The 23746-nt window shown below is 41.0% G+C and overlaps 1 protein-coding gene and 1 long non-coding RNA gene across 3 annotated transcripts in view; both read left to right on the plus strand.

Annotated features, from left to right (window-relative positions):
* The window catches only part of LOC149974574 (uncharacterized), a 423285-nt gene that overhangs the window by 304627 nt on the left and 94912 nt on the right, over nt 1-23746 (plus strand). The gene's annotated exons all lie outside the window — the stretch shown is intronic.
* Nucleotides 1-23746, plus strand: part of epas1b (endothelial PAS domain protein 1b) — a 98551-nt gene that overhangs the window by 62448 nt on the left and 12357 nt on the right. For both annotated transcript variants that reach the window (XM_036956131.2, XM_036956132.2), the window contains exons 3-6: nt 17733-17881; nt 18561-18645; nt 19874-19986; nt 20218-20420. In XM_036956131.2, the coding sequence (XP_036812026.2) occupies nt 17733-17881; nt 18561-18645; nt 19874-19986; nt 20218-20420 (550 nt within the window). The remainder of the gene's footprint in view (nt 1-17732; nt 17882-18560; nt 18646-19873; nt 19987-20217; nt 20421-23746) is intronic.

The raw sequence follows: 23746 nt of genomic DNA on the forward strand, positions 1-23746 counted from the left end.
AGAACAGCATCAGGCCGTGTTTTAAACTATGTTGAGTTCCATCTGAGAACAGCATCAGGCCGTGTTTTAAACTATGTTGATTTCCATCTGAGAACAGCATCAGGCCGTGTTTTAAACTATGTTGATTTCCATCTGAGAACAGCATCAGGCCGTGTTTTAAACTATGTTTATCTGAGAACAGCATCAGGCCGTGTTTTAAACTATGTTGATTTCCGTCTGAGAACAGCATCAGGCCGTGTTTTAAACTATGTTGATTTCCATCTGAGAACAGCATCAGGCCGTGTTTTAAACTATGTTGATTTCCATCTGAGAACAGCATCAGGCCGTGTTTTAAACTATGTTTATCTGAGAACAGCATCAGGCCGTGTTTTAAACTATGTTTATCTGAGAACAGCATCAGGCCGTGTTTTAAACTATGTTTATCTGAGAACAGCATCAGGCCGTGTTTTAAACTATGTTTGTCTGAGAACAGCATCAGGCCGTGTTTTAAACTATGTTGATTTCCATCTGAGAACAGCATCAGGCCGTGTTTTAAACTATGTTTATTTCCATCTGAGAACAGCATCAGGCCGTGTTTTAAACTGTGTTGATTTCCATCTGAGAACAGCATCAGGCCGTGTTTTAAACTATGTTTATCTGAGAACAGCATCAGGCCGTGTTTTAAACTATGTTGATTTACGTCTGAGAACAGCATCAGGCCGTGTTTTAAACTATGTTGATTTCCATCTGAGAACAGCATCAGGCCTAGTTTTAAACTATGTTGATTTCCATCTGAGAACAGCATCAGGCCGTGTTTTAAACTATGTTTATCTGAGAACAGCATCAGGCCGTGTTTTAAACTATGCTGATTTTCATCTGAGAACAGCATCAGGCCGTGTTTTAAACTATGTTTATCTGAGAACAGCATCAGGCCGTGTTTTAAACTATGTTTGTCTGAGAACAGCATCAGGCCGTGTTTTAAACTATGTTGATTTCCATCTGAGAACAGCATCAGGCCGTGTTTTAAACTATGTTGATTTCCATCTGAGAACAGCATCAGGCCTAGTTTTAAACTATGTTTATCTGAGAACAGCATCAGGCCGTGTTTTAAACTATGTTTATCTGAGAACAGCATCAGGCCGTGTTTTAAACTATGTTTATCTGAGAACAGCATCAGGCCGCGTTTTAAACTATGTTGATTTCCATCTGAGAACAGCATCAGGCCGTGTTTTAAACTATGTTGATTTCCATCTGAGAACAGCATCAGGCCGTGTTTTAAACTATGTTGATTTCCATCTGAGAACAGCATCAGGCCTAGTTTTAAACTATGTTTATCTGAGAACAGCATCAGGCCGTGTTTTAAACTATGTTTATCTGAGAACAGCATCAGGCCGCGTTTTAAACTATGTTGATTTCCATCTGAGAACAGCATCAGGCCGTGTTTTAAACTATGTTGATTTCCATCTGAGAACAGCATCAGGCCGTGTTTTAAACTATGTTTATCTGAGAACAGCATCAGGCCGAGTTTTAAACTATGTTTATCTGAGAACAGCATCAGGCCGTGTTTTAAACTATGTTGATTTCCATCTGAGAACAGCATCAGGCCTAGTTTTAAACTATGTTTATCTGAGAACAGCATCAGGCCGTGTTTTAAACTATGTTGATTTCCATCTGAGAACAGCATCAGGCCGCGTTTTAAACTATGTTGATTTCCATCTGAGAACAGCATCAGGCCATGTTTTAAACTATGTTGATTTCCATCTGAGAACAGCATCAGGCCGTGTTTTAAACTATGTTGATTTCCATCTGAGAACAGCATCAGGCCGTGTTTTAAACTATGTTTATCTGAGAACAGCATCAGGCCGTGTTTTAAACTATGTTTATCTGAGAACAGCATCAGGCCGTGTTTTAAACTATGTTTATCTGAGAACAGCATCAGGCCGTGTTTTAAACTATGTTGATTTCCATCTGAGAACAGCATCAGGCCGTGTTTTAAACTATGTTTATCTGAGAACAGCATCAGGCCGCGTTTTAAACTATGTTGATTTCCATCTGAGAACAGCATCAGGCCGTGTTTTAAACTATGTTGATTTCCATCTGAGAACAGCATCAGGCCGTGTTTTAAACTATGTTTATCTGAGAACAGCATCAGGCCGTGTTTTAAACTATTTTTATCTGAGAACAGCATCAGGCCGTGTTTTAAACTATGTTTATCTGAGAACAGCATCAGGCCGTGTTTTAAACTATGTTTATCTGAGAACAGCATCAGGCCGCGTTTTAAACTATGTTTATCTGAGAACAGCATCAGGCCGCGTTTTAAACTATGTTGATTTCCATCTGAGAACAGCATCAGGCCACGTTTTAAACTATGTTTATCTGAGAACAGCATCAGGCCGTGTTTTAAACTATGTTTGTCTGAGAACAGCATCAGGCCGTGTTTTAAACTATGTTGATTTCCATCTGAGAACAGCATCAGGCCGTGTTTTAAACTATGTTGATTTCCATCTGAGAACAGCATCAGGCCTAGTTTTAAACTATGTTTATCTGAGAACAGCATCAGGCCGTGTTTTAAACTATGTTTATCTGAGAACAGCATCAGGCCGTGTTTTAAACTATGTTTATCTGAGAACAGCATCAGGCCGCGTTTTAAACTATGTTGATTTCCATCTGAGAACAGCATCAGGCCGTGTTTTAAACTATGTTGATTTCCATCTGAGAACAGCATCAGGCCGTGTTTTAAACTATGTTGATTTCCATCTGAGAACAGCATCAGGCCTAGTTTTAAACTATGTTTATCTGAGAACAGCATCAGGCCGTGTTTTAAACTATGTTTATCTGAGAACAGCATCAGGCCGCGTTTTAAACTATGTTGATTTCCATCTGAGAACAGCATCAGGCCGTGTTTTAAACTATGTTGATTTCCATCTGAGAACAGCATCAGGCCGTGTTTTAAACTATGTTTATCTGAGAACAGCATCAGGCCGAGTTTTAAACTATGTTTATCTGAGAACAGCATCAGGCCGTGTTTTAAACTATGTTGATTTCCATCTGAGAACAGCATCAGGCCTAGTTTTAAACTATGTTTATCTGAGAACAGCATCAGGCCGTGTTTTAAACTATGTTGATTTCCATCTGAGAACAGCATCAGGCCGCGTTTTAAACTATGTTGATTTCCATCTGAGAACAGCATCAGGCCATGTTTTAAACTATGTTGATTTCCATCTGAGAACAGCATCAGGCCGTGTTTTAAACTATGTTGATTTCCATCTGAGAACAGCATCAGGCCGTGTTTTAAACTATGTTTATCTGAGAACAGCATCAGGCCGTGTTTTAAACTATGTTTATCTGAGAACAGCATCAGGCCGTGTTTTAAACTATGTTTATCTGAGAACAGCATCAGGCCGTGTTTTAAACTATGTTGATTTCCATCTGAGAACAGCATCAGGCCGTGTTTTAAACTATGTTTATCTGAGAACAGCATCAGGCCGCGTTTTAAACTATGTTGATTTCCATCTGAGAACAGCATCAGGCCGTGTTTTAAACTATGTTGATTTCCATCTGAGAACAGCATCAGGCCGTGTTTTAAACTATGTTTATCTGAGAACAGCATCAGGCCGTGTTTTAAACTATTTTTATCTGAGAACAGCATCAGGCCGTGTTTTAAACTATGTTTATCTGAGAACAGCATCAGGCCGTGTTTTAAACTATGTTTATCTGAGAACAGCATCAGGCCGCGTTTTAAACTATGTTTATCTGAGAACAGCATCAGGCCGCGTTTTAAACTATGTTGATTTCCATCTGAGAACAGCATCAGGCCACGTTTTAAACTATGTTTATCTGAGAACAGCATCAGGCCGTGTTTTAAACTATGTTTATCTGAGAACAGCATCAGGCCGTGTTTTAAACTATGTTTATCTGAGAACAGCATCAGGCCGTGTTTTAAACTATGTTTATCTGAGAACAGCATCAGGCCGTGTTTTAAACTATGTTGATTTCCATCTGAGAACAGCATCAGGCCGTGTTTTAAACTATGTTTATCTGAGAACAGCATCAGGCCGTGTTTTAAACTATGTTTATCTGAGAACAGCATCAGGCCGTGTTTTAAACTATGTTTATCTGAGAACAGCATCAGGCCGTGTTTTAAACTATGTTGATTTCCATCTGAGAACAGCATCAGGCCGTGTTTTAAACTATGTTGATTTCCATCTGAGAACAGCATCAGGCCGTGTTTTAAACTATGTTTATCTGAGAACAGCATCAGGCCGTGTTTTAAACTATGTTTATCTGAGAACAGCATCAGGCCGAGTTTTAAACTATGTTTATCTGAGAACAGCATCAGGCCGTGTTTTAAACTATGTTGATTTCCATCTGAGAACAGCATCAGGCCGTGTTTTAAACTGTTTATCTGAGAACAGCATCAGGCCGTGTTTTAAACTATGTTTATCTGAGAACAGCATCAGGCCGTGTTTTAAACTATGTTTATCTGAGAACAGCATCAGGCCGTGTTTTAAACTATGTTTATCTGAGAACAGCATCAGGCCGTGTTTTAGACTATGTTTATCTGAGAACAGCATCAGGCCGTGTTTTAAACTATGTTTATCTGAGAACAGCATCAGGCCGTGTTTTAAACTATGTTTATCTGAGAACAGCATCAGGCCGCGTTTTAAACTATGTTTATCTGAGAACAGCATCAGGCCGCGTTTTAAACTATGTTGATTTCCATCTGAGAACAGCATCAGGCCGTGTTTTAAACTATGTTTATCTGAGAACAGCATCAGGCCGCGTTTTAAACTATGTTTATCTGAGAACAGCATCAGGCCGCGTTTTAAACTATGTTGATTTCCATCTGAGAACAGCATCAGGCCGTGTTTTAAACTATGTTGATTTCCATCTGAGAACAGCATCAGGCCGTGTTTTAAACTATGTTTATCTGAGAACAGCATCAGGCCGCGTTTTAAACTATGTTTATCTGAGAACAGCATCAGGCCGCGTTTTAAACTATGTTGATTTCCATCTGAGAACAGCATCAGGCCGAGTTTTAAACTATGTTTATCTGAGAACAGCATCAGGCCGCGTTTTAAACTATGTTTATCTGAGAACAGCATCAGGCCGCGTTTTAAACTATGTTGATTTCCATCTGAGAACAGCATCAGGCCGTGTTTTAAACTATGTTGATTTCGATCTGAGAACAGCATCAGGCCGTGTTTTAAACTATGTTTATCTGAGAACAGCATCAGGCCGTGTTTTAAACTATGTAGATTTCCATCTGAGAACAGCATCAGGCCGTGTTTTAAACTATGTTTATCTGAGAACAGCATCAGGCCGTGTTTTAAACTATGTTGATTTCCATCTGAGAACAGCATCAGGCCGTGTTTTAAACTATGTTGATTTCCATCTGAGAACAGCATCAGGCCGTGTTTTAAACTATGTTGATTTCCATCTGAGAACAGCATCAGGCCGTGTTTTAAACTATGTTTATCTGAGAACAGCATCAGGCCGTGTTTTAAACTATGTTGATTTCCGTCTGAGAACAGCATCAGGCCGTGTTTTAAACTATGTTGATTTCCATCTGAGAACAGCATCAGGCCTAGTTTTAAACTATGTTGATTTCCATCTGAGAACAGCATCAGGCCGTGTTTTAAACTATGTTTATCTGAGAACAGCATCAGGCCGTGTTTTAAACTATGTTGATTTTCATCTGAGAACAGCATCAGGCCGTGTTTTAAACTATGTTTATCTGAGAACAGCATCAGGCCGTGTTTTAAACTATGTTTGTCTGAGAACAGCATCAGGCCGTGTTTTAAACTATGTTGATTTCCATCTGAGAACAGCATCAGGCCGTGTTTTAAACTATGTTGATTTCCATCTGAGAACAGCATCAGGCCTAGTTTTAAACTATGTTTATCTGAGAACAGCATCAGGCCGTGTTTTAAACTATGTTTATCTGAGAACAGCATCAGGCCGCGTTTTAAACTATGTTGATTTCCATCTGAGAACAGCATCAGGCCGTGTTTTAAACTATGTTGATTTCCATCTGAGAACAGCATCAGGCCGTGTTTTAAACTATGTTTATCTGAGAACAGCATCTGGCCGAGTTTTAAACTATGTTTATCTGAGAACAGCATCAGGCCGTGTTTTAAACTATGTTGATTTCCATCTGAGAACAGCATCAGGCCTAGTTTTAAACTATGTTTATCTGAGAACAGCATCAGGCCGTGTTTTAAACTATGTTGATTTCCATCTGAGAACAGCATCAGGCCGCGTTTTAAACTATGTTGATTTCCATCTGAGAACAGCATCAGGCCATGTTTTAAACTATGTTGATTTCCATCTGAGAACAGCATCAGGCCGTGTTTTAAACTATGTTGATTTCCATCTGAGAACAGCATCAGGCCTAGTTTTAAACTATGTTTATCTGATAACAGCATCAGGCCGTGTTTTAAACTATGTTTATCTGAGAACAGCATCAGGCCGTGTTTTAAAATATGTTTATCTGAGAACAGCATCAGGCCTAGTTTTAAACTATGTTTATCTGAGAACAGCATCAGGCCGTGTTTTAAACTATGTTTATCTGAGAACAGCATCAGGCCGTGTTTTAAAATATGTTTATCTGAGAACAGCATCAGGCCTAGTTTTAAACTATGTTTATCTGAGAACAGCATCAGGCCGTGTTTTAAACTATGTTTATCTGAGAACAGCATCAGGCCGTGTTTTAAACTATGTTTATCTGAGAACAGCATCAGGCCGTGTTTTAAACTATGTTGATTTCCATCTGAGAACAGCATCAGGCCTAGTTTTAAACTATGTTTATCTGAGAACAGCATCAGGCCGTGTTTTAAACTATGTTGATTTCCATCTGAGAACAGCATCAGGCCGTGTTTTAAACTATGTTTATCTGAGAACAGCATCAGGCCGTGTTTTAAACTATGTTGATTTCCATCTGAGAACAGCATCAGGCCGTGTTTTAAACTATGTTGATTTCCATCTGAGAACAGCATCAGGCCGTGTTTTAAACTATGTTTATCTGAGAACAGCATCAGGCCGTGTTTTAAACTATGTTGATTTCCATCTGAGAACAGCATCAGGCCGTGTTTTAAACTATGTTGATTTCCATCTGAGAACAGCATCAGGCCGTGTTTTAAACTATGTTTATCTGAGAACAGCATCAGGCCGTGTTTTAAACTATGTTGATTTCCATCTGAGAACAGCATCAGGCCGTGTTTTAAACTATGTTTATCTGAGAACAGCATCAGGCCGTGTTTTAAACTATGTTGATTTCCATCTGAGAACAGCATCAGGCCGTGTTTTAAACTATGTTGATTTCCATCTGAGAACAGCATCAGGCCTAGTTTTAAACTATGTTGATTTCCATCTGAGAACAGCATCAGGCCGTGTTTTAAACTATGTTTATCTGAGAACAGCATCAGGCCGTGTTTTAAACTATGTTGATTTCCATCTGAGAACAGCATCAGGCCGTGTTTTAAACTACGTTTATCTGAGAACAGCATCAGGCCGTGTTTTAAACTATGTTTATCTGAGAACAGCATCTGGCCGTGTTTTAAACTATGTTGATTTCCATCTGAGAACAGCATCAGGCCTAGTTTTAAACTATGTTTATCTGAGAACAGCATCAGGCCTAGTTTTAAACTATGTTGATTTCCATCTGAGAACAGCATCAGGCCGTGTTTTAAACTATGTTTATCTGAGAACAGCATCATGCCGTGTTTTAAACTATGTTGATTTCCATCTGAGAACAGCATCAGGCCGCGTTTTAAACTATGTTGATTTCCATCTGAGAACAGCATCAGGCCATGTTTTAAACTATGTTGATTTCCATCTGAGAACAGCATCAGGCCTAGTTTTAAACTATGTTGATTTCCATCTGAGAACAGGATCAGGCCGTGTTTTAAACTATGTTGATTTCCATCTGAGAACAGCATCAGGCCGTGTTTTAAACTATGTTTATCTGAGAACAGCATCAGGCCGTGTTTTAAACTATGTTTATCTGAGAACAGCATCAGGCCGTGTTTTAAACTATGTTGATTTCCATCTGAGAACAGCATCAGGCCGTGTTTTAAACTATGTTGATTTCCATCTGAGAACAGCATCAGGCCGTGTTTTAAACTATGTTTATCTGAGAACAGCATCAGGCCGTGTTTTAAACTATGTTTATCTGAGAACAGCATCAGGCCGTGTTTTAAACTATGTTGATTTCCATCTGAGAACAGCATCAGGCCGTGTTTTAAACTATGTTGATTTCCATCTGAGAACAGCATCAGGCCGTGTTTTAAACTATGTTGATTTCCATCTGAGAACAGCATCAGGCCGTGTTTTAAACTATGTTTATCTGAGAACAGCATCAGGCCGAGTTTTAAACTATGTTTATCTGAGAACAGCATCAGGCCGTGTTTTAAACTATGTTGATTTCCATCTGAGAACAGCATCAGGCCTAGTTTTAAACTATGTTTATCTGAGAACAGCATCAGGCCGTGTTTTAAACTATGTTGATTTCCATCTGAGAACAGCATCAGGCCGCGTTTTAAACTATGTTGATTTCCATCTGAGAACAGCATCAAGCCATGTTTTAAACTATGTTGATTTCCATCTGAGAACAGCATCAGGCCGTGTTTTAAACTATGTTGATTTCCATCTGAGAACAGCATCAGGCCTAGTTTTAAACTATGTTTATCTGATAACAGCATCAGGCCGTGTTTTAAACTATGTTTATCTGAGAACAGCATCAGGCCGTGTTTTAAAATATGTTTATCTGAGAACAGCATCAGGCCTAGTTTTAAACTATGTTTATCTGAGAACAGCATCAGGCCGTGTTTTAAACTATGTTGATTTCCATCTGAGAACAGCATCAGGCCGTGTTTTAAACTATGTTTATCTGAGAACAGCATCAGGCCGTGTTTTAAACTATGTTGATTTCCATCTGAGAACAGCATCAGGCCGTGTTTTAAACTATGTTTATCTGAGAACAGCATCAGGCCGTGTTTTAAACTATGTTGATTTCCATCTGAGAACAGCATCAGGCCGTGTTTTAAACTATGTTGATTTCCATCTGAGAACAGCATCAGGCCGTGTTTTAAACTATGTTTATCTGAGAACAGCATCAGGCCGTGTTTTAAACTATGTTGATTTCCATCTGAGAACAGCATCAGGCCGTGTTTTAAACTATGTTTATCTGAGAACAGCATCAGGCCGTGTTTTAAACTATGTTGATTTCCATCTGAGAACAGCATCAGGCCGTGTTTTAAACTATGTTGATTTCCATCTGAGAACAGCATCAGGCCGTGTTTTAAATTATGTTGATTTCCATCTGAGAACAGCATCAGGCCGTGTTTTAAGCTATGTTTATCTGAGAACAGCATCAGGCCGTGTTTTAAACTATGTTGATTTCCATCTGAGAACAGCATCAGGCCGTGTTTTAAACTATGTTTATCTGAGAACAGCATCAGGCCGTGTTTTAAACTATGTTGATTTCCATCTGAGAACAGCATCAGGCCGTGTTTTAAACTATGTTGATTTCCATCTGAGAACAGCATCAGGCCGTGTTTTAAACTATGTTTATCTGAGAACAGCATCAGGCCGTGTTTTAAACTATGTTTATCTGAGAACAGCATCAGGCCGTGTTTTAAACTATGTTGATTTCCATCTGAGAACAGCATCAGGCCTAGTTTTAAACTATGTTTATCTGAGAACAGCATCAGGCCGTGTTTTAAACTATGTTGATTTCCATCTGAGAACAGCATCAGGCCGCGTTTTAAACTATGTTGATTTCCATCTGAGAACAGCATCAAGCCATGTTTTAAACTATGTTGATTTCCATCTGAGAACAGCATCAGGCCGTGTTTTAAACTATGTTGATTTCCATCTGAGAACAGCATCAGGCCTAGTTTTAAACTATGTTTATCTGATAACAGCATCAGGCCTAGTTTTAAACTATGTTGATTTCCATCTGAGAACAGCATCAGGCCGTGTTTTAAACTATGTTTATCTGAGAACAGCATCAGGCCGTGTTTTAAAATATGTTTATCTGAGAACAGCATCAGGCCTAGTTTTAAACTATGTTTATCTGAGAACAGCATCAGGCCGTGTTTTAAACTATGTTGATTTCCATCTGAGAACAGCATCAGGCCGTGTTTTAAACTATGTTTATCTGAGAACAGCATCAGGCCGTGTTTTAAACTATGTTGATTTCCATCTGAGAACAGCATCAGGCCGTGTTTTAAACTATGTTTATCTGAGAACAGCATCAGGCCGCGTTTTAAACTATGTTTATCTGAGAACAGCATCAGGCCGTGTTTTAAACTATGTTTATCTGAGAACAGCATCAGGCCGTGTTTTAAAATATGTTTATCTGAGAACAGCATCAGGCCTAGTTTTAAACTATGTTTATCTGAGAACAGCATCAGGCCGTGTTTTAAACTATGTTGATTTCCATCTGAGAACAGCATCAGGCCGTGTTTTAAACTATGTTTATCTGAGAACAGCATCAGGCCGTGTTTTAAACTATGTTGATTTCCATCTGAGAACAGCATCAGGCCGTGTTTTAAACTATGTTTATCTGAGAACAGCATCATGCCGTGTTTTAAACTATGTTGATTTCCATCTGAGAACAGCATCAGGCCGCGTTTTAAACTATGTTGATTTCCATCTGAGAACAGCATCAGGCCATGTTTTAAACTATGTTGATTTCCATCTGAGAACAGCATCAGGCCTAGTTTTAAACTATGTTGATTTCCATCTGAGAACAGGATCAGGCCGTGTTTTAAACTATGTTGATTTCCATCTGAGAACAGCATCAGGCCGTGTTTTAAACTATGTTTATCTGAGAACAGCATCAGGCCGTGTTTTAAACTATGTTTATCTGAGAACAGCATCAGGCCGTGTTTTAAACTATGTTGATTTCCATCTGAGAACAGCATCAGGCCGTGTTTTAAACTATGTTGATTTCCATCTGAGAACAGCATCAGGCCGTGTTTTAAACTATGTTTATCTGAGAACAGCATCAGGCCGTGTTTTAAACTATGTTTATCTGAGAACAGCATCAGGCCGTGTTTTAAACTATGTTGATTTCCATCTGAGAACAGCATCAGGCCGTGTTTTAAACTATGTTGATTTCCATCTGAGAACAGCATCAGGCCGTGTTTTAAACTATGTTGATTTCCATCTGAGAACAGCATCAGGCCGTGTTTTAAACTATGTTTATCTGAGAACAGCATCAGGCCGAGTTTTAAACTATGTTTATCTGAGAACAGCATCAGGCCGTGTTTTAAACTATGTTGATTTCCATCTGAGAACAGCATCAGGCCTAGTTTTAAACTATGTTTATCTGAGAACAGCATCAGGCCGTGTTTTAAACTATGTTGATTTCCATCTGAGAACAGCATCAGGCCGCGTTTTAAACTATGTTGATTTCCATCTGAGAACAGCATCAAGCCATGTTTTAAACTATGTTGATTTCCATCTGAGAACAGCATCAGGCCGTGTTTTAAACTATGTTGATTTCCATCTGAGAACAGCATCAGGCCTAGTTTTAAACTATGTTTATCTGATAACAGCATCAGGCCGTGTTTTAAACTATGTTTATCTGAGAACAGCATCAGGCCGTGTTTTAAAATATGTTTATCTGAGAACAGCATCAGGCCTAGTTTTAAACTATGTTTATCTGAGAACAGCATCAGGCCGTGTTTTAAACTATGTTGATTTCCATCTGAGAACAGCATCAGGCCGTGTTTTAAACTATGTTTATCTGAGAACAGCATCAGGCCGTGTTTTAAACTATGTTGATTTCCATCTGAGAACAGCATCAGGCCGTGTTTTAAACTATGTTTATCTGAGAACAGCATCAGGCCGTGTTTTAAACTATGTTGATTTCCATCTGAGAACAGCATCAGGCCGTGTTTTAAACTATGTTGATTTCCATCTGAGAACAGCATCAGGCCGTGTTTTAAACTATGTTTATCTGAGAACAGCATCAGGCCGTGTTTTAAACTATGTTGATTTCCATCTGTGAACAGCATCAGGCCGTGTTTTAAACTATGTTTATCTGAGAACAGCATCAGGCCGTGTTTTAAACTATGTTGATTTCCATCTGAGAACAGCATCAGGCCGTGTTTTAAACTATGTTGATTTCCATCTGAGAACAGCATCAGGCCGTGTTTTAAATTATGTTGATTTCCATCTGAGAACAGCATCAGGCCGTGTTTTAAGCTATGTTTATCTGAGAACAGCATCAGGCCGTGTTTTAAACTATGTTGATTTCCATCTGAGAACAGCATCAGGCCGTGTTTTAAACTATGTTTATCTGAGAACAGCATCAGGCCGTGTTTTAAACTATGTTGATTTCCATCTGAGAACAGCATCAGGCCGTGTTTTAAACTATGTTGATTTCCATCTGAGAACAGCATCAGGCCGTGTTTTAAACTATGTTTATCTGAGAACAGCATCAGGCCGTGTTTTAAACTATGTTTATCTGAGAACAGCATCAGGCCGTGTTTTAAACTATGTTGATTTCCATCTGAGAACAGCATCAGGCCTAGTTTTAAACTATGTTTATCTGAGAACAGCATCAGGCCGTGTTTTAAACTATGTTGATTTCCATCTGAGAACAGCATCAGGCCGCGTTTTAAACTATGTTGATTTCCATCTGAGAACAGCATCAAGCCATGTTTTAAACTATGTTGATTTCCATCTGAGAACAGCATCAGGCCGTGTTTTAAACTATGTTGATTTCCATCTGAGAACAGCATCAGGCCTAGTTTTAAACTATGTTTATCTGATAACAGCATCAGGCCTAGTTTTAAACTATGTTGATTTCCATCTGAGAACAGCATCAGGCCGTGTTTTAAACTATGTTTATCTGAGAACAGCATCAGGCCGTGTTTTAAAATATGTTTATCTGAGAACAGCATCAGGCCTAGTTTTAAACTATGTTTATCTGAGAACAGCATCAGGCCGTGTTTTAAACTATGTTGATTTCCATCTGAGAACAGCATCAGGCCGTGTTTTAAACTATGTTTATCTGAGAACAGCATCAGGCCGTGTTTTAAACTATGTTGATTTCCATCTGAGAACAGCATCAGGCCGTGTTTTAAACTATGTTTATCTGAGAACAGCATCAGGCCGCGTTTTAAACTATGTTTATCTGAGAACAGCATCAGGCCGTGTTTTAAACTATGTTTATCTGAGAACAGCATCAGGCCGTGTTTTAAAATATGTTTATCTGAGAACAGCATCAGGCCTAGTTTTAAACTATGTTTATCTGAGAACAGCATCAGGCCGTGTTTTAAACTATGTTGATTTCCATCTGAGAACAGCATCAGGCCGTGTTTTAAACTATGTTTATCTGAGAACAGCATCAGGCCGTGTTTTAAACTATGTTGATTTCCATCTGAGAACAGCATCAGGCCGTGTTTTAAACTATGTTTATCTGAGAACAGCATCAGGCCGTGTTTTAAACTATGTTGATTTCCATCTGAGAACAGCATCAGGCCGTGTTTTAAACTATGTTGATTTCCATCTGAGAACAGCATCAGGCCGTGTTTTAAACTATGTTTATCTGAGAACAGCATCAGGCCGTGTTTTAAACTATGTTGATTTCCATCTGAGAACAGCATCAGGCCGTGTTTTAAACTATGTTTATCTGAGAACAGCATCAGGCCGTGTTTTAAACTATGTTGATTTCCATCTGAGAACAGCATCAGGCCGTGTTTTAAACTATGTTGATTTCCATCTGAGAACAGCATCAGGCCGTGTTTTAAATTATGTTGATTTCCATCTGAGAACAGCATCAGGCCGTGTTTTAAGCTATGTTTATCTGAGAACAGCATCAGGCCGTGTTTTAAACTATGTTGATTTCCATCTGAGAACAGCATCAGGCCGTGTTTTAAACTATGTTTATCTGAGAACAGCATCAGGCTGTGTTTTAAACTATGTTGATTTCCATCTGAGAACAGCATCAGGCTGTGTTTTAAACTATGTTGATTTCCATCTGAGAACAGCATCAGGCCGTGTTTTAAACTATGTTTATCTGAGAACAGCATCAGGCCGAGTTTTAAACTATGTTTATCTGAGAACAGCATCAGGCCGTGTTTTAAACTATGTTGATTTCCATCTGAGAACAGCATCAGGCCTAGTTTTAAACTATGTTTATCTGAGAACAGCATCAGGCCGTGTTTTAAACTATGTTGATTTCCATCTGAGAACAGCATCAGGCCGCGTTTTAAACTATGTTGATTTCCATCTGAGAACAGCATCAAGCCATGTTTTAAACTATGTTGATTTCCATCTGAGAACAGCATCAGGCCGTGTTTTAAACTATGTTGATTTCCATCTGAGAACAGCATCAGGCCTAGTTTTAAACTATGTTTATCTGATAACAGCATCAGGCCTAGTTTTAAACTATGTTGATTTCCATCTGAGAACAGCATCAGGCCGTGTTTTAAACTATGTTTATCTGATAACAGCATCAGGCCGTGTTTTAAACTATGTTTATCTGAGAACAGCATCAGGCCGTGTTTTAAAATATGTTTATCTGAGAACAGCATCAGGCCTAGTTTTAAACTATGTTTATCTGAGAACAGCATCAGGCCGTGTTTTAAACTATGTTGATTTCCATCTGAGAACAGCATCAGGCCGTGTTTTAAACTATGTTTATCTGAGAACAGCATCAGGCCGTGTTTTAAACTATGTTGATTTCCATCTGAGAACAGCATCAGGCCGTGTTTTAAACTATGTTTATCTGAGAACAGCATCAGGCCGTGTTTTAAACTATGTTGATTTCCATCTGAGAACAGCATCAGGCCGTGTTTTAAACTATGTTGATTTCCATCTGAGAACAGCATCAGGCCGTGTTTTAAACTATGTTTATCTGAGAACAGCATCAGGCCGTGTTTTAAACTATGTTGATTTCCATCTGAGAACAGCATCAGGCCGTGTTTTAAACTATGTTTATCTGAGAACAGCATCAGGCCGTGTTTTAAACTATGTTGATTTCCATCTGAGAACAGCATCAGGCCGTGTTTTAAACTATGTTGATTTCCATCTGAGAACAGCATCAGGCCGTGTTTTAAATTATGTTGATTTCCATCTGAGAACAGCATCAGGCCGTGTTTTAAGCTATGTTTATCTGAGAACAGCATCAGGCCGTGTTTTAAACTATGTTTATCTGAGAACAGCATCAGGCCGCGTTTTAAACTATGTTTATCTGAGAACAGCATCAGGCCGTGTTTTAAACTATGTTTATCTGAGAACAGCATCAGGCCGCGTTTTAAACTATGTTTATCTGAGAACAGCATCAGGCCGTGTTTTAAACTATGTTGATTTCCATCTGAGAACAGCATCAGGCCGTGTTTCAAACTATGTTGAATTTGTTGCATTTGCACTGAGCTGTAGTGTTGCTGAGATGGGGTAAAATGTAACGTTCAACAGTAAAGTCCTCTGAGTTCAGATCAGTAGGATACAGTACAGACACTACAGGAAATGATGCAAGCCATGGCATCCTGTGACCTGTTTTATAATCTATGCTTTTGTTGAAGCTTTTGTAGTCCTGTAGTAGTTTGATGTTAACATACTGTACCTATTACCTCATTTAACCATGACTCAGCTCAAATGGGAGTTATTACAATCCCAAACATTCTACTCAAAATTGTAGAGAAGGAAACTACAGATGCAAAAATCAAGTGTTCAGGCTAAAAGGTGGTCCTGTAGAGTTGAGTCTCCCATCAGCCGAAGACCCATGAGAAAGTCGTTGCTCCCCTGGGGCTACATTCTCTGGGCTGGGCCAAAATCCCAAATCCAGGCCCAGGCCTTCTCGGCCCCCCGTAGGCCTTGAGAACAGCTCTTATCTAAGGGAAGCACACTGGAGGAATCACAGGCTTCCGACCCCCAGCATGGAGCCACGTTTTGTTCACTGGGACTCTGTAGTCGCTCTGCTGCCTCCCTTTTGAGCCCATGCCAGATAAACTTTATCTACATTTTCTCACTTGGCTTCAAGTAACGTGGTGCAGACTGCAGAGATTTTTTTGGGGTTGTGTAGGTTTCATTAGATTTAGCTACAACATCTTGGATACTGAGCTTCCAATTGGCTTATTCAACCCCCCTCCTCTCCCTTGTAACTATTCCCCAGGTCGTTGCTGTAAATGAGAATGTGTTCTCAGTCAACTTTAAAATAAAAAAAACATACAAATACTGTGCAGTATGTATTGTATGTTACACAGTGACTTTCAGTGTGCTGGGAATGTTTGTCTCAAGGTTGAGGCTAACTCATTAGTGTGTGCCTTAAGATGGACACTGTTAAAGCAACAGCCTTTCTCAAGTGTGTGTGTGTGTGTGTGTGTGTGTGTGTGTGTGTGTGTGTGTGTGTGTGTGTGTGTGTGTGTGTGTGTGTGTGTGAGGGAAGCGACCAAGGGAAGGTCAGGGGATTTGGGAGTGTTCAGAGATGCAGGATGAAGTTGTTCTGGTTTGTTTTGGACATGGGCCAGGGCTTCAAGAAGGAAAACAAGCTTGACACACACACACACACACACACACAAACAGGTCCAGAACAAATTGAAGAAAACATACAGTATTATGCAGAGCCTTGATTGCATGGAATTCCCTTCCATCTCATATAGCGCAAGTGAACAGCAAACCTGGTTTCAAAAAACAAATAAAGCAACACCACATGGCACAGTGCCTCTCCCCTGTGTGACCTACTTGTTGTGTGTATGTACTGAGTATGTGTAACTGATGAATGCACACACACACACATACACACACATACTACATGTCAATGTTTAGAAATGTATATATACTGAACAAAAATATAAACGCAACATGCAACAATTTCAAAGATTTTACGTTGTTACAGTTCATATAAGGAAATCAGTCAATTGAAACAAATTCATTAGGCCCTAATCTATGGATTTCACATGACTGGGTATACAGATAAGCATCTGTTTGTCACAGATACCTTAAAAGAAATGGGCATCACAATGGAACTCAGAATCTCATCAAGGTATTTCTGTGCATTTAAATTGCCATCGATTTAAATGCAATTGTGTTTGTTGTCTGTAGCTTATGCCTGCCCATACCATAACCCCACCCCCACCATTAGGCACTCTGTTCACAACGTTGACATCAGCAAACCGCTTGCCCACATGACGCCATACACATGCTCTGCGGTTATGAGGCCGATTGGACGTATTGCCAAATTCTCTAAAACGGTGGCTTATGGTAGAGAAATTAACATTCAATTCCTGTAGTCAGCATGCCAATAGCACGCTCCCTCAAAACTTGAGACATCTTTGGCGTTGTGTTGTGTGACACAACTGCACATTTTATTGTCCCCAGCGCAAGGTGCACCTGTGTAATGATCAAGCTGTTTAATCAGCTTCATGATATGCCACACGTGTCAGGTGGATGGATTATCTTGGCAAAGTAGAAATTCTCACTAACAAGGACGTAAACAAATTTGTGCACAACATTTGAGAGAAATAAGCTTTTAGTGCATATGGAACATTTCTGGGATCTTTTATTTCAGCTCATTAAACATGGGACCAACACTTTACATGTTGCGTTTTATATTTTTGTTCGGTGTAAAGTATTTAGTCTGTATGTATTTTTTTGTTATGTGTCGGACCTCAGTAAGACTAGCTGTCGCCATTCACAATGAGACGAACTTGTGCCGAACACACACACGTACACACACAAACACACACACAGTTATATAATGTTGCACATCTGACGTGAGTGTTTTCCCAAAGGCTGCTCCAACGGTGCAGAGACTGAGGAGGACAGACAGACGGACAGTATGTATTTGAAGTCACTGGAGGGGTTTGTCACTGTGGTTACATCAGACGGCGACATGATCTTCCTCTCAGAAAACATCAACAAGTTCATGGGCTTAACACAGGTGAGCAGAAACATTACATGATTGAAACATCATCCATAATCAGGTTGTTTGTTATGTACAATGCATCCAGTACTCTCTCCCTGGAGACAAACAGACAGACAGGCAGAAAGACAGACAGGAAGGCAGAAAGACAGACAGGAAGGCAAAAAGACAGACAGGTGAGCAGAAACATTACATGATTGAAACATCATACATAATCAGGTTGTTTGTTATGTACAATGCATCCAGTACTCTCTCCCTGGAGACAGACAGACAGGCAGAAAGACAGACAGGAAGGCAAAAAGACAGACAGGAAGGCAGAAAAACAGACAGACAGACAGACAGACAAGCAGACAGACAGACAGACAGACAGGAAGGCATACACACAGAGATGGGCTGTAGCTGGTGATGTCTCTCATAGCCGTGTGAAATGTCAGCCCTGTCAGAGGCCTGTTTGGCACTACCTAGCTATGTAGGACAGAAGGCCCTCTACCACTTTTTACACTATCAGTTTTACCTCCTATATTTCTTACAGCTGATGTCTCTTATAACCAATGCTCTCAGAGAGCCAGAGTCTTCATAACCTCTTTACTGTGATTGAATGCTGAATGTAGGTGTTACTAGTCTCTTTGGCAATGTAACAAATGATTGTCACTGTCTGTGTCCTTGCTGACGTGACACCGTATGTGTGTGTCTACAGGTAGAGTTGACTGGACAAAGCATCTTTGACTTCACCCACCCCTGCGACCACGATGAGATTCGCGAGAACCTGAGTCTGAAAAATGGTACGTGTTCTCTCTGTTCATGTGAAAGAGTGTGTCGTAACTGTCGTTTAATTAACACGTGCACATACCAAAACATGCAGCGACCGTGTAGAGTGGAATCTATAGCTCGCCAACAGAGCGATAGAAAAGTGTGCATGGTGAATGTGTGCTGGGACAAGGGACTTGGACTGATACGAGAGGAGAGGAAGAGAGGAGAGAGGAGCGGATCACAGTGGCTCTCTGAGATAGGCAGGATGGAATGCCATACTGTCTCTGGGCGGACGCACACACACACTGTGTTCTCTATAGCAGCCTTAGCCTATTGTGTTAATCAGAAGTTGTAAAATTGCACACACACAATGAATAGTTAACATAACTTCATGTTCCAGGCTATAAACACTACTCCACTACCATATGAACACTTGCTGTTGGACAATAAATTTGTATATAATTACTTAATAACACTAAAATAACAGCTATCTCGGCCATGTCTTGCCATGCCAAGAGAAAATACTGTAATGATGGTAGAAATAATATTCTGGACACACTGGCTCTTTCCCTGCGTCTCTCCCCAGTTCCCCTCTAATCTCCCCGTGTTCTGCTGTTCTGTTGTTTTTGTTATTGAATCCATTTCTCTCGCTCCGGGGTGGGCCACACCATGGTGATCAGACCAGGGACCTAGTAGGCCGACTCCTAGGGCCCCTTCCTGGGACTGTTGATAGAGGAGGGGCCAGAGGAGGGTGGAAAGGTTGGTGGACGAGCGTGCGCTGCTGTTGTGTCCACACACACTGCAATCCATGCCAGGCGTTTCCCTAGCGCCACCCCTCATGGTGCCCCCCTTTAACAGTCATTATCAGCTGTACCCACAAGTCTCTGCCTTGCACCACGGCTAGCAGCCAGTGTCTGAAGAACGCCACCCAGGGCTGAACTCTGGCCTTGTGGTTTAACAGCTCGGCTGCAGCCACTCTGTGGTGAATGTGCTACTATGTAGTGATGCTGTCACCACTAACAGCTTTCATGATCAGCCGTTTTGGACTGAGTTGCTGATCCAGGTATGCAAGGTATTACTCCAGAAACACAGGACAGTGCTTGTGTTCACATTGGTGGTAAAGAGAGGAGTGTAAAGAAACCGAAACCTTGACCTCACACAAACTTTAATCTCACAAGCATGTGACTGGAAAATTCAGGTGAAAATGTCACATTCTTGAACGCTAACCCGCAATAATTATCTTTGTATGTCTCTTCACAGGCACTGGGAAGAAGGGGAAAGCCTTGAGCACTGAGAGAGACTTCTTCATGAGGATGAAGTGCACAGTGACAAACCGTGGACGCACTGTCAACCTGAAATCAGCCAGCTGGAAAGTGAGTGCATGGAACTAACAGAAGATACAAGATCACTGCGATCACTACTCATGAACAACACATGTTGTTTATTTTTTTATAGTCAATCATTTTTTGTGTTGTTTATTTAGAATAGGACCGCACTGAATCAATGAGATGATATCCTGAGGCGTGTCATCAGACGTTGCATCTAATCGTTTTTATATAGAATATTATTGATATACAGTATGTGTGTCTCCTCTGCTTTCCTAGGTTCTGCACTGCACTGGCCACCTGAAGGTGTACAACAGTTGCGCCCCTCATGGGCTGTGTGGGTTCAAGGAGCCTCCTCTCACCTGCCTGGTGATGATGTGTGAGCCCATCCCCCACCCCTCCAACATCGACACGCCCCTGGACAGCAAGACCTTCCTGAGCCGCCACAGCATGGACATGAAGTTCACCTACTGCGACGACAGGTAACGCACACTGTCAGATACACACACGCTCACACACACTCACACACTGTCAGATACACACACGCTCACTCACACTCACACACTGTCAGATACACACACGCTCACACACACTCACACACTGTCAGATACACACACGCTCACACACACTCACACACTGTCAGATACACACACGCTCACACACACTCACACACTGTCAGATACACACACGCTCACTCACACACTGTCAGATACACACACGCTCACTCACACTCACACACTGTCAGATACACACACGCTCACACACACTCACACACTGTCAGATACACACACGCTCACTCACACTCACACACTGTCAGATACACACACGCTCACTCACACTCACACACTGTCAGATACATACACGCTCACACACACTCACACACTGTCAGATACACACACACACACTGACACACACTCCCAGCAGGGACACAAAGTTAACTTACAGTACTATAGCAACAGGGAACACACACACACACCATATCACATACTCACACACAGGCATACACTCACTCTCTATATATGCATAGTCACAGACTAAAATACATACTCATACATAAATGATGTACCCATTTCATTCTCATACATAGAGTACAACTCACACATACACACGCATTTAAAGTGTAGGTCCTGGGCAAGAGAAGCAGCAGCTGCAGTGACTGGTAAAACTCTGGTAAAACTCCAAATCAGGTGCTGTCACTGAACGACAAATTATGCAAAAAATACACAAACACACACAAGCATGCAAACAGGCTGGGGGTAATGATATACTGACTGAAGAAGTTTGATTTGGCAGGACCAGATAGGAAAAAACATGAAGAACGACATGTAAATACGCCTCTCGCACGGCATCTTCAATGAGCGGCAGAAGTTACCCACAGCATGTTCTCAGGGCGTTTCACACAAAGAGAGCGCTGTGCGCCTATCACCACGCCAACCATGGCACCATGTCACCGTGACAACTCTGACACTAGTGACAAGTCCAGGTCCTACTGCCATGTTTCCGTTATGATTGATGTCCCTGTTAGGAGTGTCTGCTGTTCCCTCTGGGCCAACTGCATCACAGACACAGCAGCCATCTTTCAGCCAAAACTGGTCTCACCGGCAGAGAAAAACATTCCATCCTCCTCGCTGCTTGAAACCACACCGGTCGGGTTTTTCTGTAATCTGATCAAGCGCTCATGCAAAGACAAAAGGTTCCTTTTGAGAACAGCGGGTACCTTCCTGCGAACAAGAGGCCCGTTTTACTTTTGGAGCATTTTGTTAAATTTAATCGTTGCACAAATCGTCTCCAATTACGCAAATGAGGTGAGGGCCCATGATGCCTGGCGCACGTCATTATGCTCATTAGTGGTCCTGGTCAGTGCTCCCACCTGGCACGCCACGGGTTGCTTTAGGACGCCCCCCTAGGACAGGAGAAAGGCTGAAAATAAGAGAAAGAACTCAGAAATGTTTATGTAATGTTGATTTAAACTTCAACATTCAAAACGTTCCTTCTTGCTTGGGTCAGAATATTTTGACCCTTTGCACCTGCAAGGCTAAGAGAAAAGTTTCATGATTGAGGCGACTTGGCACATAAGCTTCCAATCATCATTATTGTGGCTATTTCAACATGGAAACTACGTATTAATCCAGGGTCTGCATCATTGTTTTACCTTTTTAAGACATTTCTCTGATTTTATAATAAGTGGAGGTCTACCGGCTGACCTGTAAAAACACAAACCAAACCCCCTTCATCTTGTTGAAGATTATGCAGGCATCATTGGGAGAGTTTAGAGCTCTCTATTGTACTTAACACCGAAACCCACATCCCTCAGAGGTAAAAACACAAATCACTCAATCGCATAAACAACACAACCTATGTGTGGGTATGATGCAGTGAGGGAGGACTTATCTGTGCTCGTGGTTGGCTAGCTGGCTGGCGGACTGGCTGTCTGGCTGACTGGTTGGTTGGCTGGATTGCTAGCTGACTGACGCCCCTCTGGTTGCAACTCATCCACAGGAAGTGATTAGTGAAATGGGTTTAGAATAGAGAGGCCTTCAAAGATCCCCCCACCTCCTCCCTCCATCACAAACCCTCCGGGTGCAGCTGTCAGGGGTTACATAACAACAGGACAAGAGCCCAGGACCACTAAGAGAGGGCCTTTGTCTAACACACTGAGTGTACAAAACATTAGGAACACCTTCCTAATATTGAGTTGCACCTCCTTTTGCCATCAGAACAGCCTTGATTCATCAGGGCATGGACTCTACAAGGTGTGGAAAGCATTCCACAGGGATTCTGGCCCAGGTTGACTCCAATGCTTCCCACAGTTGTGTCAAGTTGGCTGGATGTCCTTTGAGTGTTGGACCATTCTTGATACACACAGGAAACTGTTGAGCGTGAAAAACCCAGCCGCATTACAGATCTTGACATGTTCAAACCGGTGTGCCTGGCACCTACTATCATACCTCATTCAAAGGCACTCAAGTATTTTGTATTCACCCTCTAAATGTCTCAAGGCTTAAAAACCCTTCTTTAACCTGTCTCCTCCCCTTCTTCTACACTGATTTAACAAGTGACATGAATATGGGTTCATAGCTTTCACCTGGATTCACCTGGTGATGGAAAGAGCAGGTGTTCCTAATGTTTTGTATACTCAGAGTAGTTCACAAATAAATAATAATCCTCACAAGCGTTGTAATATATGCCATTTAGCACACGCTTTTATCCAAAGCAACTTACAGTCATGTGTGCATACATTTTACATATGGGTGGGAATCTAACCCACTATCCTGACGTTGCAAGCGCCTTGCTCTACCAACTGAGCTACAGGACCTTGTAGATTAGTGACCTGAGTGCAGTGACTCAAAACCACTAGATTAGACAAGGAGGTACAGTTCTCCTACAGAACAGGGAAATACTGAAGTTTGGTGTAACCACCATGTCGATGACCTATAACCTCCACAATCGAGCTTTTGGAATCCGAGTTTCCAATGCTTTTACTCCATTTCCTAAAATATGAATGGAATGGAACATCCTTACCACGAGTCCGTCCTCCCCATTGGATTAACTAAATTCAAATACTGTAACTACACACTACTTTATTTGCAAAAATAAAATATGTAGGCAATCCTTTTCTTTCTTTTTTGGCATCAGATTTACCTAATTCTCACTTTAAACATACTTCTTGTGTTTAATAGAATTAAATTACACATTCTGTTAACATCTGACTCCAGAGTAATCTGTTCTTGCAATTTTTTGTCTATGACATTTCAGATAGAAGATATGATAATTTATCACTAAATCGTTGTGATGTAGTTAACTACTT

Source organism: Oncorhynchus mykiss, chromosome 20 (genome assembly GCF_057628025.1).
Source record: "Oncorhynchus mykiss isolate SJ-2025 chromosome 20, ASM5762802v1, whole genome shotgun sequence".
NCBI classification, from domain to species: domain Eukaryota; kingdom Metazoa; phylum Chordata; class Actinopteri; order Salmoniformes; family Salmonidae; genus Oncorhynchus; species Oncorhynchus mykiss.